The sequence below is a fragment of the Canis lupus genome, chromosome 1, assembly GCF_011100685.1.
Source record: "Canis lupus familiaris isolate Mischka breed German Shepherd chromosome 1, alternate assembly UU_Cfam_GSD_1.0, whole genome shotgun sequence".
NCBI classification, from domain to species: Eukaryota; Metazoa; Chordata; class Mammalia; order Carnivora; family Canidae; genus Canis; species Canis lupus.
Window position 1 is genome coordinate 99,852,257 of NC_049222.1, and position 17,368 is coordinate 99,869,624.

The following is a 17,368-nucleotide window of genomic DNA, read 5'->3' on the forward strand; positions in this document are numbered from 1 at the left end:
GTTGATTCGAGAATTTTGTTCCTATGTAATGTAAACCTTTGCAATTTTCCCTGGTACAGAATTTCCTCTCACCACTGCCTTAGCTACAACCTACACATTTTGAGATACTGCGTTTTTATTTTCATTCATTTCAGTGTATTCTAAAATTCTTGAGACTTCTTCTTTTGGTCTATGGGTTACTTAGAACTGTGTTAATTTACAAGCGTTAACTTCCCGTTGTCTTTTAGTTCCCAATTTCTACTGATGCCACTGTGTCCAGAGAACAGAGCCTGTACGATTTCAGTTCTTAAATTTTGTAAGATTTGTTTTATGGCCCAAGTTAAAATAAACCGCGATAAACGCTCCAAAGGTGCTTGAATAGAATGCGTACCCTACTGTTTTGGGGTGTTCTGTAATTGCTGATTGGCTCAAATGGTGCTGCGCGCAGACGCGCACGCAGAAAGGCCTTAGGCAGCTCTGAGGAAGAGGCTCCGGTTTTCTGGCTTACTGCCAGAGCCGGGCCGCCGCTAGCCGCCTGACGGCTCTGAGCGACGAAGTCTCACGTCACTTCAACATGGCCGCCCGCAGGCCTGGCTGACGATTGCCGCCATGTTGGGCTGAGTCAGCCATTTGGAGGGGGCCGATTTTAGCAGAGAGCCATGTTGAGTGGGGAGACCTCCCGCCAAGCAGCAGCTGCGGAGCATGCGCACACCCAGGCGGCAGCTGAAGGAGTCCCGCAGGGACTGAGAGAGAGCGAGAAAGGAAGTCGGCCAGGTTTAGTCACTGCCTGAGGTAAATGGCCACGGTCCTAAGAGAGCGTGGGTGAGGGGCAGGTGAGTACAGCGGTGGGAACGTCGGGAGCTGAGCGGAGAAACGTGTCTGATGTCTGTGATTAGCATCGGGTCAGTGATGAGAGCCGGCAGTGGATGAAATAATGGAGCCCATGGGGTCTCCGTCAGCGGGGGCGAGTCGGGGTCCTCGGGGTCTCCGTCGGTTGGTCGGCGGGGGCAGGCCCGGGTCCCCGGGGTCTCCGTCGGTCGGTCGGCTGGGGCAGGCCCGCGTCCCCGGGGTCTCCGTCGGTCGGTCGGCGGGGGCGGGGCGGGGTTTGTAGGGTCAGTGGGAGTGGATAACTGTGGAGACTGAATAGTGGGGAGTCTGAGGGATGAGTGATGTTAGACATTAATTGATATCCTCTGTTTTTTAGGCTTTTTGGTTTAGGAATATTTATGATTTATTTGTGCTATATTTTGCTAGAGATTTAAAAATTATTGCCATGAAGCATAAATTTTCATTTACCTCATTTTGATCTGTTACCCAGATTAGGAGCTACTTTGCTACTCATAATATGTTTTTCTTTCTTTTTTTTATTATTAAACGTCTCAAATTTTATTTTATGGACCATTTAAAAGTACATTTAAAGTATGGACCAGTTTAAAGGACCATGGTTGTCTTTATAATCTCTACTTCTTTTTTCTTCTTAAAGATTTATCTGTTTAGAGAGAGAGCAGGTGTCCACAAGAGGGGTAGGAGGGGCAGAGGGAGAGGGAGAGAATTTCAGGCGCGCTACTCTAAGGAGTCCCAGGGGAGGCCCCATCCCAGGACCCTGAGATCATGACCCTGGCAGAAATCAGGAGCCGCACACCCAAATGACTGAGCTACCTATGTGCCCCATCTCTACTGTTTTTATACTAATTTAGTCTCTCCCTTTTTAAAAGATACTTTCTCTTATTTTTTCACTTTTTGATGTAAATTGTCATTCTTCCCCTTATTTTTTCAGTTTTATGCTGCATACTTATAGGAGTATAAAATTTCCTTTATATCAATTTATGAAGTGTATAGTTTTTTTATGTTTTTTTTGAAGATTTAGAGAGAGAGAGTGTGAGAAGGGGGTGGCAGACTTCCCTCTCCCACAACCCTGAGATCATGACCTGAGCCAAAATCAAGAGTGGGAGGCTTAACTGGTGCCTTTTCTTTTCTTCCTTTTTTTTTTTCTTTTCCTTTCTTTTCTTTCTTTATGAGAGACACAGAAAGAGAGATGGCAGAGGGAGAAGCAGGCTCCATGCAGGAAGCCTGATGTGGGTGGACTTGATCCCGGTACTCCACGATCTCGCCCTGAGCCAAAGGCAGACACTCAACCCGGGAGCCACCAGGCGTCCCTTCTTTTTCTTTTTTAAAGTAATCTTTGCACCCAACATGGGGCTTGAAGTCACAACCCCAAGATCATGCTCTTCAGACTGAGCCTGTCAGCACCCCTATCAGGTGTCTAATTTAAATTTGATGTTTTTTGATCCTGAGTTATTTAGGAGACTTTCTTCATTTCCAAAGTATTAAGATCTGTTTTATTTTCAAGTTGACTGTGTTGTAGCAAAATGTAGCCTGTAAAGTATCAATATTTAAAAATGTATCAAGATTTTCTTTGACTTATACAGTAAACTTTGTTCAATGGATATAAGAGAAAGAGTGTATTTTGTTTGTATGTTGCCGAGTTCTCTATGTATATTAAATAGTCTACTTGTAGTTTTAAATCTTTTTCCTCTTTTTTAGTTTTTGGTCCACTTGATTTATTGTATTCTAAAAAACAACAATCTCTCACTGAAGGTTCACTTTATAGATCTATGGGTGTTTTGTTTTTTGCTAGTTTTATTCATATGTGTTTTGGGTTCAGGTATGTATTTTGGGTGCAGGCATACGTACATGTAATGGTTAATGTATTTTGTATCATTTTTTTTCATTTATCAAATGCTATTATTATAGAATCCCTCTTTTCAACAAAAAAGCACATTAACTTCGAATTTCACTTTGATACTCATATTGCCGTCCTTCTTTTGTTTTTATCTCATTTTGATAATGTAATCTTGCCCAGGGCTTTATTTTGTATTCATATTTGTCTCATTGTTTATGTTAACTACCTGTAAATAAATAGATACATTTTGGTTTTTCCAAATCCAACATATAGTCTCTGTTTGTCAGTAGGATCATTTTCTCTCTTCAGTTTAATGTTGTAATGGTTTACCTGATTTTGTATCTTCCATTTTATTTTATTATTATTTTTAAAGATTTTATTTATTCATGAGAGACATGCAGAGAGAGAGGCAGAGACACAGGCAGAGGAAGATGCAGGCTCCCTGCGAAGAACCCAATGTGGGAATCTATCCTGGGACTTTGGGACACGCCCTGAGCTGAAGGCAGACGCTCAACCGCTGAGCCACCCATGCATCCCTGTATCTTCCATTTTAATGTTCACTATTTAAGTCATTATTTTCTACATTTCCTTTTCTTTTTCATACTTTCTACTTTCAGAAAATTCATGAAATTTCTGTTTATTGTTTTCATCTTACACTCTACATAACATCTGTCTTTTCCTGAGGTAATTAGAAATATTTTCTCCTAGGGTATTATTAATTTTCCTTTAATGGCCTCATTGCATCACTGTCATCGTCCTTTTTTATAATTATATTTCTTGAAAAATAATTGTTAACTTTTTTCTTTTTTAAGTGTTATTTGAGAGAGTAGAAGTGGGGGGAGGGGGCTGAGGGAGGAGCAGACTCTCGCAGAGAGCCCTTCCCACCAGGCTTCATCCCAGAAGACACCCCCCCCACCCCCCAACCCCCTCACTCCCCCCCCCCGCAGTGCTTTTATCTTACCGGATCATGACCTGAGCTGAAGGCATACACTTAACTGACTGAGCCACCCATGTGCCCCAAACAGTATTTTTCTATTTGGGATTTCTTATCTGATTCATTTTATATATATTTGTAATACTTTATATTTTCCTCAGATAGAGATAGTCTGCAAGTGCTTTTTGGTTTTTTTGTTTGTTTGTTTGTTTGTTTTTGTAAGTGCTTTTTGAAAAGCACTTTGTTTCTTTCTCTGGCCCTAACAGAGAAATGATCTTTTAGATGATATTTCTGATACTTAATTTTCATTACTGCAGGTGAAGAATCTTGATTTTTGGAAAATTTTCTCTGTAGATGACCTATTATTTCACATGCACATTAGATTTATGTGTTTTCAATTTTTTAATTTGTCTTTAAAATTTAAGAATAAAAAAATAAAATAAAATAAAATTCAAGAATAGGGGGCAGCCTGAGTGGCCAGTGGTTTAGTGCTGCCTTCAGCCCAGGGCGTGACCCTGGAGACCTGGGATCGAGTCCCACATCGGGCCCCCTGCATGGAGCCTGCTTCTCCTGCCTGTGTCTCTGCCTTTCTCTCTCTCTCTGTGTCTCTCGTGAATAAATAAATAAAATCTTTATTTAAAAAAAAATAATAAAATTCAAGAATATCCCCAGATTTGTACATTCATTGGGTTCCTTATATGTTTGTGTGTGTGTGTGTGTGTGTGTGTACATGTGTGTGTAAGTTTGTGAGGAAGGCTAATGGTATAGGCCTAGTGGTGTGTGAGTGATGGTAAGTGTGTTTGAGTGCTTTCTTGGGCCTGTTGTAGGTGCAGGTGTGTCTGGGATTGGGACTCTTAGGATGGTTGATGGAGATGCATGGTGGGTAGTGATAAAAGTGTGGAGGCCAGTAATGGGAGCCTATGCTCCCATTGTGATATAATATGGGATCACAGTTATCCCATATTGTGATATAATAAGAAATAGATATTTTAAACTTCGTCTGTGGTTCACAGCACAGAGCTCCTAAAACCTTTGTAATTTCCTAAATGGTAAGAGCTATAGGAGCACCTTTTGTTCCTGGCTCCTGGAATAACTCCAGAGAAATGAATGTGAATGAATGTTTTTATTATTCATAATAAATTCCTTTGAACCACACCTGAGTTTATGTTAATGAAGTAATTTTTGGAAAGCCCTCAGATAGCCACTAGATGGCGGCTGGTTGAGAAAGGAACTAACCATGTGATTAGAGGGTTGGAACTTGAAACCCATCCCCTGGATGGAGGTTGAGTCCATCACCAATGGCCAGTTATTTAATTAATCATCTGTATGAATAAAGCTTCCATAAAGCCCCCAAAACGTAGAGTTTGGAGAGTTTCTGGGTTGAGCACATGGGAGAGAGGGGCACCCTTTCCCATATACCTTGCCCTATGCGTTTCTTCCATCTGGTTGTTCCCGAGGTATGTTCTTTTATAATAAATTGTTAATCCAGTAAGTTAAATGTTATCCTGAGTTCTGTGAGCTGCTCTAGCAAATTAGTGGAACCCCCCACAAGCTGGGGGTCCAGGGAACCTCTGATTTAGCCAATTGATAAAGTACAAATAACAACCTAGACTTCAGATTGGCATCTGAAGCTGGAGTAGGGAGTACTCTTGTAGGACTGAGCCCTCAACCTGTGTGATCTGATGCTAACTCCAAGGTGTTGATGTCAGAATTGAGTTAAATTGTAGGACACTGTGCTGGTGTTGCAGAATTGCATAGCGTGGAGGTCCCTTTCTCTGCCAACTTCCAACACATACACATTTGGTGACCAGAAATATTGAGAATAGAACACATAAATGAGTTTTTTTCCTTTATAGGGCATGGGATTGATTGGTGGAGAGCCAGGGCCATTGGAGGCTCTGTGATCAGGAACTGTAGAATGAGTGATTCGGGGTCTGTGGGCAGCAAGATGAGGGAACCAGTGATTCTGAGGTGTGAATAATGGCTTCTGAGGAAGGTCACTGTGGAGCAGCGGACAGTGGAGCACATTGAGGAGTGGGAGTGAGGAACTAGGTGATGACTTGAGCAGACTCTAAAGTCCGATGACCTCTGATATAGTAAAATGCATTCTGCGTGGATTGCTGATACTGCAATAATAGCAGTAGCTAATGTATAATAAGAATTTATGTGCTGCACGTGGGCTGAGTGCTTTTTAAGTATAAGTTTGTTTAGAAAGTATGAAGATGGAGAAACTGGAACAGAAGTGAGTTCTCCAGATTGTCACAGCTAGAAGATGTAAGAGCTGGGATTTAAACATCCATTGCTTTGGCTCTGTACTTCTTATTGTCCCGTGTGCCACCTGTTCCACACTGTATGAGGCTCTTGGGAGGACAGCTGAGTGGCTGTCACCATGTGGTGCTCTCTTTGCAGGATCCATTTGTGTTTCCACAGAGCCTTGATGTTAGAGCATTCAGTGAGCCTTCAAGAATCTCTGAAGAATCCACTGACTTCAGGTCAGTGGGCGTCAATGTGATAATTCCACACTTACCAAGTCATACCTAGTCATTTGTCATCTACACCTTCCTTTCCCCATATCATTTCTCTTCTGGATTATTATTATTATTTTATTTTATTTTATTTTTTTAAAAATTTTATTTATTTATTATTATTCATGAGAGACATAGAATGAGAGAGAGAGAGAGAGAGAGAGAGAGGCAGAGACACAGGCAGAGGGAGAAGCAGGCTCCATGCAGGGAGCCCGATGTGGGACTCGATCTGGGGTCTCCAGGATCATGTCCTGGGCTGAAGGCAGGTGCTAAACCTCTGAGCCACCCAGGGATCCCCTATTATTATCTTTTAAAGATTTTATTTATTTATTCATGAGAGGCACAGAGAGAGACAGGCAGACACAGAGGGAGAAGCAGGCTCCATGCAGGGAGCCTGACGTGGGACTTGATCCCAGGTCTCCAGGGTCACACCCTGGGCTGAAGGCAGTGCTAAACCATTGGGCCACCCGGGCTGCTCTCTTCTGGATTATTTTAAAGCAAATCTCAAACATGTCATTTCACTTATAAATATTTCAATATATAAACCTAAAAATAAGTACTTTAATTAAAAATAGCTGCTGTGCTATTATCATACCTTAAAAGATTATAATTTAAAAATACCATTTCATGTAGATTGGATTGGTAGGTAGATTTAGAGGCTTAGTCAGACTCCGGTTCCTTTTTTATTTTGAGATAAGACTACTTCTTAAGTGGTGGTGTGTACTTCCATCAAGAAGCACACAATGTCTGGTTGTCTTTTCTGTGTGTGATGTGAGCAGTTGTTGATTGTTTCCTAGGCCCACTACTTCATTAGGGATGCGAGATGGACATTTTCATTTCTACCATTCCTTCGTTTATTAGCTGGAATATTATAAAAAGAGGAAAAGAGAAACTCCTTTATGAAGTGTTTGGAATAGCTATATAGGAAAGACAGCAGAAATGCTTTATAGGTTTCAAAAATAATAATTTGAATCTCTAACACTTTCCAAAGGTTTTGGAAATGTTCCCTATCTTGATCTGAATGACAGATGCACATGTGTGTGAAGAAGGGAGAAGTTCTAGATACCTAATATTTATGTATTTTATCTACATTATGCATAGTTTGAAAATTAACAAAGAAGTAACTAAAATGTTTATGTTAGTGACTAGGGGCACCTGGGTGGCTCAGTGTTTGAGTGTCTGCCTTCGGCTCAGGGAGTGATCCTGGGGTCCTGGGATCAAGTACTGCATTGGGCTCCCTACAGGGAGCCTGCTTCTCCCTTTGCCTATGTCTCTGCCTCTCTCTTTCTCATGAATGAATAAATAAATAAAATATTAAAAAAGAAAAAAGTGTTTAATAGGAATACCTCTAATATAAAAGATAAAAGCAAAAGTAAATCTTAATGATCTGTCATAAAAAAATATTGTAGGGCAGGTCTAAGATAAAATAGCCAATGACTAATAGTAAAATGACTAGTGTGTGAGTTTTGATTAAAGCCTGCTTCCAAACACAACAGCAAGAAAAGGTCTTTCTGAGATAATTGGGGTATTTTGAATATGAGCAGAAAATTAAAATGATATAGAATTACTAGTTATTTTCTCAGGTATAATGATCTTTTCAGAGATTTATGTAAAGTATTTAGTCATGAAGTGTCATGACATCTGCAACTTTCAAATGATTCAGTAAAAAATGTGTACACATACATACATCTACTTGTGACTTTATGTGTATATAGAAAAATTAAGCAAATATGGCAAAATACTAACTGTTGAAATTAGGTGGGAGGTATGTATGTGTTTTTTGAACTAATCATTTAACTCTTCTTTGTGTTAGAAAACTCATTAAAATTTTGGAAAGAGGCACCTGGTTGGCTCAGTCAGTATCTAGGGGTCCTGAGTTTGAGCCCCACATTGGGCATAGACATTTTTTTAAAGATTTTATTTACTTACTCATAAGAGACACACAGAGGCAGAGACGCAGGCAGAGGGAGAAGCAGGCTCCTCCCAGGGAGTCTGATTCAGGACCTGATCCTGGAACTCCAGGATCACATCCTGAGCCGAAGGCAGATGCTCAACCGCTGAGCCACCCTGACGTCCCTTGGGCATAGACTTTAAAAAAATTTAGCCAGTGCCTGGCTGGCTCAGTCAGTTAAGCATCTGGCTCTTGATCTCAGCTCAGACCTTGATATCACGCCCTACCATTGGACTCCATGTGGGTTGTGGAGCCTACTAAAAAAAAAGAAGGGAGAGAGAGAGAAGGAAAGATTTTTATTCTATTCTATTCTGTTTGTTTGTTTATTTTTAAGATTTCATTTATTTATTCATGAGAGACACAGAGAGAGGCGCAGAGTGTCTCAGCCCATGCCCTGGGCTAAAGGCAGACACTCAGCTGCTGAGCCACCCAGGTGTCCCAAAACAAAGATTTTTAAATAAAAAAGTAAAAATAGGGATCCCTGGGTGGCGCAGCGGTTTGGCGCCTGCCTTTGGCCCAGGGCGCGATCCTGGAGACCCGGGATCGAATCCCACGTCGGGCTCCCGGTGCATGGAGCCTGCTTCTCCCTCTGCCTGTGTCTCTGCCTCTCTCTCTCTCATTCTGTGACTATCCTAAATAAATAAATAAAATATTTCAAAAAAAAAAAAAAAAAGTAAAAATATTGGAAAATAAGTGACTCAGATCAGCTTTTAAGGTTTGTTATTAACTAGAACCAAATCCACTTACCACATTGTAGCCAAGAAAAAGTTTCAGTTGAAGGTACCCTTTTAAGAACTGTAAGCAAGGGACTTCTGGGTGGCTCAGTAGTTGAGTGTCTGCCTTTGACTCAGGGCGTGATCCTGGGGTCCTGGGATCCAGTCCCTCATCGGGCTCTCCACAGGGAGTCTGCTTCTTCCTTTGCCTGTGCCTCTTTCTCTATCTCTCATGAATAAATACATAAAATCTTAAAAAAAAAAAAAAACTGTAAGCAAAGGAGAAAAGTGAAAAAGCTGTAGGCTCTCTCTTTGGTCTTTCCTGTGAATGTTCTCACTAGTTGGGATGGGCTATTCACAGAAGCTCAGAGCAAACTCATTATAGTCTTTAAAAAGTTACTTTGTTTTTTACTAGCAAATAAGAAGAATATAAAAATTACCTGTAATTTTACCATCACCCAAATAATATATCCGTAAATATGGTAGTATATTTCCTTCCAGTTAATTTTCTTTTTTGTGCGTGAATATTTTCATATACCTGTATACGCATGTATGTGTGCATGTGTATGTACACACAATATTCAGTGAAAATGGAAACATACTGTTTCGTACATCATTTTACTTGTCAGTTTAACATGTTTTTCTACTGTAATTTAATTTTATATAACTTTATGTTCTCAGGATAGCCTATAAATTAAGCAGTCTACAATTATTGGATATTAAGATGTTCTGGCTTTTATATTTTGTTATTAGCCATGCTGTGGTAAGACATCTGCAATTAAATTTTTGTGCAATACAGGATGATTTTTTTTATGATACAGTTCTAGAAGTAAGTTTTTGGGTCAGATACATGGATGCTAAGTGATGTATGTGTCCATGTGTGGCACACTTCCTTTTCTCATCTGTCCCTCTATCTCTTTTCTCAGATCTCTGCCTCTTTCCCAGAAGAGCCAGAAATGACTAAGTCCCTGGTGAGTTCTTATTTCTTCATATATTTATTTGTTGCTTTATTTTCTAGTGGATTTTAGGAACCATTTAATAATCTACATAGTAAGACACAGAAGCATAAATAAATAAAAACTAAGATCAGGGAACAAAAATGAAGTGACTATTAAGTCCAGGTCAAGCTTGGAGTGTAGAAACATGTGACTTGTGTGGTTTTATGCAGCTGTGAACTTTGAACTGAAAGATTATCTCTGATCTTCCTGAAAGACCTAGCAATAATGGAAATGAGATGCTGGTTCATATTGTTGATAAGTAATTTATTTCATCTGTAGTAAAGATATCCTGGTTCTTGATATTTGAGAAAAATTTTGACAGCTCTTCAGGTGGATGGAGACAGAACTGTGTCTTCAGCAACAGCTCTGTTAGTAGAAGTGCACTGACAGGTTTTCTGTTCTTAGAAAGCAGTGCTTCTCACACTTCATATGACTTCAGATTCTTATTTAATAGGATTGGCATTCTCACAGGATGTCATTGGTCCTTGTCCAGGGACTACCTTATAAAGCAGAGTTTTGAGGCTTTATGATGAATGAGTGTTGAATTTTGTTAGGTGGTTTTTCTGCATCAATTGATATGGTATTTTGTTTCTTTGGTTCTTTAGCCTACTGCTGTGATGGATTATATTGATTGATTACATTTTCACATCTTGAGCCAGCCTTGCAACCTTTGAATAAATCCTATTTGCTCATGGCATATACTTCTTTCTGTGTATTTGTATGTGCTAATACTTTGTTAAGTATTTTTATTTCATATTTATGAGGGATACTGATCTAATTTTATTACTACTGTGTATGGATGAAAGTTCCAACTCCCCACCTGGCTTTTTCCCACACCAACCTCTGGAGTGTGAAAGGAGCATCTCTGTCTTTAGCTAGGCAAGAGTGGGAATCTAGGCTACTCACTGGTTCTTTGCTAATGGGTGTGGGATTAGGCCCAAAGTTTCTTTTTTTAATTTGTTGTGTCTGGCTGGAGTATGTTCTGCATAAAAGTTTTCTGCATTTCTAGGTTGCCCCTTTGCTGGTCTTTTAGCCAGAGAGAGTATATTTTTCTTTGAGCTCTCTGTGTTCTCTTGTTGGTGGCTGGTTGTAGGCTTTCCTAGCATCTGTAAGGCTGTATGAAGCAGTTTCAGGAACTCATGCTGTGTAGTTACTTGGTTCCTGAGGTCCTTAGCCAGTTCACCATGTTTTCTTCAGCTTACAGAGTCTTCTCATATTTGGTTTATGGATGATGTCTGTGGTTTTTAGATGTACTTAGTGGGTTGAGAAGGGACAAGTACATCTATTCCCATCTTTCCAGGAATGGAAGTCAGTTCACTGATTCTTTTTTTTTTTTTTTTTCCACTGATTCTTTTTTTTAAAGAAGTACTTATTTTATATTAAGCATACTCTTACACATTTTTTTCAATTATATTTACCTCTGTGTTCCTTGGATTTTAACTTTTAAAAGTAGGTATTTCATTTTGAATATCATGAAATTAGGCTTGTATTTGCTTAGCTCTCAAATTCTAGCTCTGTGAACTCAATTGAACTGTGTATTTTAGTACTGACTTTCATATATTTATATTGGTACTTCTTGGCTTTCAGGTTTAGGCAGTATCTACTGACTGGAAAATAAGAATTTAACTACCTTTGAGACACTTAGTCCCTCAACATTCACATGCACATTTCTTATGTCCCCTTATGATAGGAATGCCATAGTTTTAGGTAAGTCAATAGGCTGTATTTATTATGAAGAGTATTTTAATTATATTCACAGGTGAGCCATTTACTTTACCTTTTGTGCACTACTTTTTGTTTTGCCTGTAATCAGTAATTGTTTGGTTTAATTGTTTGTTTCATTTTCTACATATGTGTACCTTGTGATTATAAAATGATTAATTCCATAAATCTTCCCAGGTATAGAAAAATCTTTTCAATATGTTAAAATATATTAGATAATAACAGTAATGGTAATCACAAGCCTTATTATACTGCTTGCTGTTTACCAGGCACTATAAGCACTCTCTCTATTAACTAATTTAATTACAACTCCTATGAGGTATCTATAATCATTATCCTCACTTTACAGAGGAGGAAACATCCACAGAAAGGGTAAGTAACTTGCCCAAGATTGCACCACTAGTAAGTGTTGAAGTCAGGTGGAAGCCAAGGAATTTGGCTTTAGAATATAGGCTCTTCATTTCATCTCTAAAGAAACTTCACTCATAGTCTTTGACCTGCTCAAAGTTTGATACTCAGCTACTGACTTGGGGCTTCCCTTTGGCATAGTCCTAGGAATTCCTCTCATGTCGCTTAAGTGTTGGATCTCTTGTTTTAGGCTCCTTCTTGATTTATTCTTTCATTTTTAGAGCCTGTCGTACAGTAGCTCTCTATAAAGTGTGTGGAGGAAGTCAATTTTTTGAGACCTTGCCTATCTGGAAATGTCTTTATTTTACACTCAGTAACTTTATAGTTGGGTTGGGTGTAAATTCTAGATTGTAAATCACTTTTACTCACGATTTTGAAGCCATTGTTTTTACTTTTACCATCTCATTTTCTCTTACTAGATGTGGTAATAAGAATAATTGCCCCCAAAGATGTCCACTGGAAAGTGTGAATATGTTGCCTCACATGGCAGAAGGACTCTACAGATGTGGCTAAATTAAGGAAATTTTTTTTTTTTTCATAAGAGAGAAGTAGAGACATAGGCAGAGGGAGAAGTGGGCTCCTCGCTGGAAGCCCAATGTGGGACTCAATCCCAGGACCCGGGATCACGCCCTGAGCTGAAGGCAGATGCTCAACCGCTGAGCCACCCAGGCATCCCTAAATTAAGGATTTTTAATTAGGGAGATTATACTGGGTTTTCTGGGTGGGCCCTGTGTAGTCACATGGGTCCTTATAAGTGAGAGAGGGAGGCAGGAGGCAGGGAGAGATTGGAAGATGACACTTGGCTGGCTTTGAAGATAGAGGACGAGGCCATGAGCCCCTAGAAGTTGTGTAGGTCAAGGAAACGAATTCTCCCTTTGAGTGTCCAGGAGGAATGAGCACTGCAAACATCTTGATTTTATTTTATTTTATTTTGTTTTGTTTTGTTTTATTTTATTTTATTTTATTTATTTTATTTATTTTATATTTATTTTATTTTATATTTATTTTATTTTATTATTTTATTTTATTTATTTTATTTTATTTATTTTATTTTATTTATTTATTTATTTATTTTTAATTTATTATGATAGTCACACAGAGAGAGAGAGAGAGAGAGAGAGAGAGGCAGAGACATAGGCAGAGGGAGAAGCAGGCTCCATGCACCAGGAGCCCGACGTGGGATTCGATCCCGGGTCTCCAGGATCGCGCCCTGGGCCAAAGGCAGGCGCCAAACCGCTGCGCCACCCAGGGATCCCAACATCTTGATTTTAGCCCAGTAAGATCCATATTGAACTTCTGGCCTTCAAAACCATGAGATAATAAATTTGTGTTGTTTTAAATTTGTGGTATATTGCTGCAGCAGTAGGAAACCATTGCAGATTTTGGTCCCTGGTAGTGGGTTGCTACTGTAATAAACACCTAAAAATGTGGAAGTAGATTAGGAAGTAGATTTGGAATTCAGTAGTGGGCAGAAACTGTAAGAATTTTGAAGAACAGGATAGCAAGAGCCTAGGCTTCCCTAAATGGACTGGTAGTAGAAATATGTTAACCACTCTGCTGGAGGACTCAGAAAGAGGTGAGGAGCACAGTAGGAGAAACCTGTGTTGTTTTAGAGAATACCTAAAGTGTTATAAACAAATTCTTGGTAGAAGTGAGTATTCCAGGTGCTGCTGGTGATGGCTGCAAGGAACTGAGGAGCATGTCACTGGAAACATGTCACAACTCTGTTGTGCAGTGGCAGAAAGCCTAGATGTGTTTGTCCTGGAGTTATGTGGAAAACATTTATAGTAGTGAACGTGGATTTTTCTCTGAAGAGATTTCCAAGCAAAAGATTAAAGATGTAGCCAAGTTTCTTCTTCCTGATTATAGTGATAGGTGACTGTTAAGATGGATTGAGAAGACAGCTGTTAAACAAAAAAGGAACCAGACTTGATGACTTGGGCAATTTTCAGGCTATCAAGATTCCAAAAGATGCCAAAATTAGTTTCACTGTCAAGAAAGCTGTCGAGAGGAAACCAAGGATGTGGATAAATGTTTTATGTTTTTTTCTAGGTTTTGGGTAAATAGCAGGAAAAATAGCACGTACTCCTTTTATTTATTTCTAAGAACGAGAAGTCTCAATCTTTGATTTTATTTTATTTTATTTTATTTTATTTTATTTTATTTTATTTTATTTTTTAAACATTTTATTTATTTACTCATGAGAGACAGAGAGAGAGAGAGAGAGAGAGACCAGACAGAGGGAGAAGCAGACTCCATGCAGGTAGCCCAATGCAGGACTCGATCCTGGACTCCAGGATGATGCCCTGGGCCAAAGGCAGGTGCTCAACCGTGGAGCCACCCAAGCATGCGTTATTTTATTTTTTTATTGACACACAATATTACATTGGCTTCAGCTGTACAACACAGTGATTTGACAAGGCTATACATTGTGGTATGCTTACCACAAATGTAGCTACCATCTGTCACCATATAACGCTGTCATGATACTATTGGCTCTATTCCCTATGCTGTACTTTTTATCCTCATGACTTACTCATTCCATAACTGGAAGTCTGTACCTCCCACCCCCCTTCACCCATTCTACCCCTACCCTCTGTCAACCATTAGTTCTCCGTATTTATGGGTTTATTTCTGCTTTGTTTTGTTTTTTAGATTGCAAATGGTATTTGTTTTTCTCTGACTTGTTTCACTTAGTAGAATACCCTCTAGGTCCATCCATGTTGTCACAAATGGCAAGATCTTATTCTTTTTGGTTTCTGAGTGATATTCCATTATATGTTATATTATATATATATATATTTTTTAACAAGTTTTTAAAAGACTTTTTTCATTTATTTATTTTTTAAAGATTTTATTTATTTATTCATGAGAGACAGAGAGAGAGGCAGAGACACAGGCAGAGGGAGAAGCAGGCTCCATGCAGGGAGCCCGATGTGGGACTCGATCCCAGGACTCTAGGATCACACTCTGAGTCCAAGGCAGGTGCTAAACTGCTGAGCCACCCATGGATTCCCATGTTCATTTATTTTTTATATATAGAGAGAATATGTGTGAGCCTGGGGAGGGGCAGAAAGAGAGGGAGAAGGAAATTCCCAAGCAGACTCCCTGCTGACCAGGGAGCCCAACACAGGGCTCAATCTCATGACACTGAGGTCATGACCCAAGCTGAAACCAAAAGTCGAAAGCTCAACTTACTAAGCCACCCAGGTGCCCCACTACATCTTTACTCATTCATTTATCGATATGGACACTGGGATTGCATCTCTAACTTGACTGTTGTAAATAATGCTGCAGTAAACATAGGGGTACATGTATCTTTCTGAATTAGTGTTTTTGTTTTCTTTGGGTAAATACTCAGTGGGTGACTGGATTATATGGTATTCCTGTTTTTATTCTTTTGAGGAACCTCCATACTGTTTTCTTTTTCTTTTCTTTAAAGATTCTGTTTGTTTATTCATGAGAGACACAGAGAGATAGAGAGGCAGAGACACAGGCAGAGGGAGAAGCAGGCTCCATGCAGGGAGCCTGACGTGGGACTTGATCCCGGGTCTCCACGATCATGCCCTGGGCTGAGGGGAGTGCTAAACCCCCGAGCCACCTGGGCTGCCCCCATACTGTTTCCTGGAGTGGCTCCATCAGTTTGCATTCTCACCAACAGTGCACATCCTCATCAACACTTGTTATTTCTTCTTTTTGATACTAGCCATTCTGACAGGTATGAGATGATAAGTCATTATAGTTTTGGTTTTTATTTCCCTCATGATTAGTTATGTTGACCTTTTTTTTATGCTGTTGACTATGTATATCTTTTTTGGAAAAATGTGTATTCCGGTCCTCTATTTTTAATCATTATTTGGGTTTTTTTGGTGTTGAGTTGTCTAAGTTCTTTATATATTTTGGATATTAACCCCTTATTGGATATACCGTTTGCAAATATCTTCTCTCATTCACTAGGTTACCTTTTCATTTTGTTGATCTTTCCTTCCCTGTGTAGAACTTTTTTATTTTGTTGTAGTCCTAATAGTTTATTTTTGCTTTTGTTTCCTTTGCCTAAGGAGACATATCTAAAGTGTTGGTAAAGCCATTGTCAAAAAGATTATTGCCTATGTTCTCTTCTAGGAGTTTTATGGTTTAAGGTCTCACATTCAGGTCTTTAATACATTTTGAATTTGTTTTTGTGTATGGTGTAAGAGTATGGTCCAGTTTCATTCTTTTGCATGTAGCTGTCCTGTTTTTCCAACACTGTTTATTGAAGAGACTGGCTTTTCCCTATTGTATATTCTTGTCCCTTTTGTTATAGATTAATTAACCATATAATCATGGGTTTATTTCTGGGTTCTCTTTCTGTTTCATTGACCTATGTGTCTATTTTTGTGCTACTATTGAACTGTTTTGATTACTACAGATTTGTAGTATCTCTTAAAATATTGGATTGTAATACCTCCCACCTTCGTTCTTTGATTGCTTTTACTATTCAGGATATTTTGTGGTTCCATAAAAATTTTGGTCTTATTGTAGATCTGTGAAAAATACTTTTGACATTTTAATAGAAATTACATTGAATCTACTGATTGCTTTGGGTAATATGGAATTTGAACAATATTCTTCCAATCCATGAGCATGGTATGTTTTTCTATTTGTGTTGTCTTCAGTGTCTTTCTTTCATCAATGTTCTATAGTTTTCAGGGTACAGGTCTTTCACTTCTTCTGTTAAGTTTATTCCTATTCCTAGACATTTTATTCATTTTTTTAGACATTTTATTCTTTTTGATGCAATTGTAAGTAATTTCTTTATCTTTCTCTTTCTTTCTTTCTTTCTTTCTTTCTTTCTTTCTTTCTTTCTTTCTTTCTTTCTTTCTTTCTAGATTTTATTTATTCATGAGAGACACGGAGAGAGAGAGAGGCAGAGACACAGGCAGAGGGAGAAGCAGGCTCCATGTAGGGAGCTTGACGCAGGTTTCGATCCCAGGTCTCCAGGATCAGGCCTTGGGCTGAAAGTGGCGCTAAACCGCTGAGCCACCGGGGCTGCCCATTAATTTTTCTTTCTGATAGTTGTTAGTGTAGAGAAACATAACCAATATCTGTACTTTTTGTATATTAATTTTGTACCTGCTTTACTGAATTTATTTCTAATATTTTTTTTGGTGGAGTCTTTAGGGTTTTCTATGTATAGTACCATGTCATCTGCAAATAGTGACAGTTTTATTTCTTCCTTATCGTTTGGATGCCTTTTCTTTTTTCTTTCTAATTGCTATGTCCTGGACTTCCATACTATGTTGAATAGAAGTGGTGAAAGTGAATAGCCTTGTCTTGCCCCTGAAATCTAAAACAGTAAAATTTCAATTACTAGTAATGAAATTGAACTGATAATGAAAAAAACTCCCAAGAGACAAAAATCTGGGACCACATGTGAATTCTAGCAAACATTTAAAAGAGTTAATACCTACTCTTC

At 39.0% G+C, this 17,368-nt stretch overlaps 1 protein-coding gene across 8 annotated transcripts in view; it reads left to right on the forward strand.

Moving 5' to 3' along the window:
• Nucleotides 1-529: 529 nt before the first annotated feature.
• ZNF484 (zinc finger protein 484) overlaps nt 530-17,368 on the forward strand; it is a 36,069-nt gene continuing 19,230 nt past the window's right edge. For 3 of the 8 annotated variants that reach the window (XM_038527414.1, XM_038527417.1, XM_038527420.1), the window contains exons 1-2: nt 531-812; nt 9,712-9,756. In XM_038527414.1, the coding sequence (XP_038383342.1) occupies nt 9,742-9,756 (15 nt within the window). In that variant the 5' untranslated portion in view covers nt 531-812; nt 9,712-9,741. Of the gene's footprint in view, nt 813-6,026; nt 6,089-9,711; nt 9,757-17,368 lie in introns of all 8 variants that reach the window. The other 5 variants (XM_038527419.1, XM_038527421.1, XM_038527415.1 and 2 more) reach the window with 4 other exon arrangements.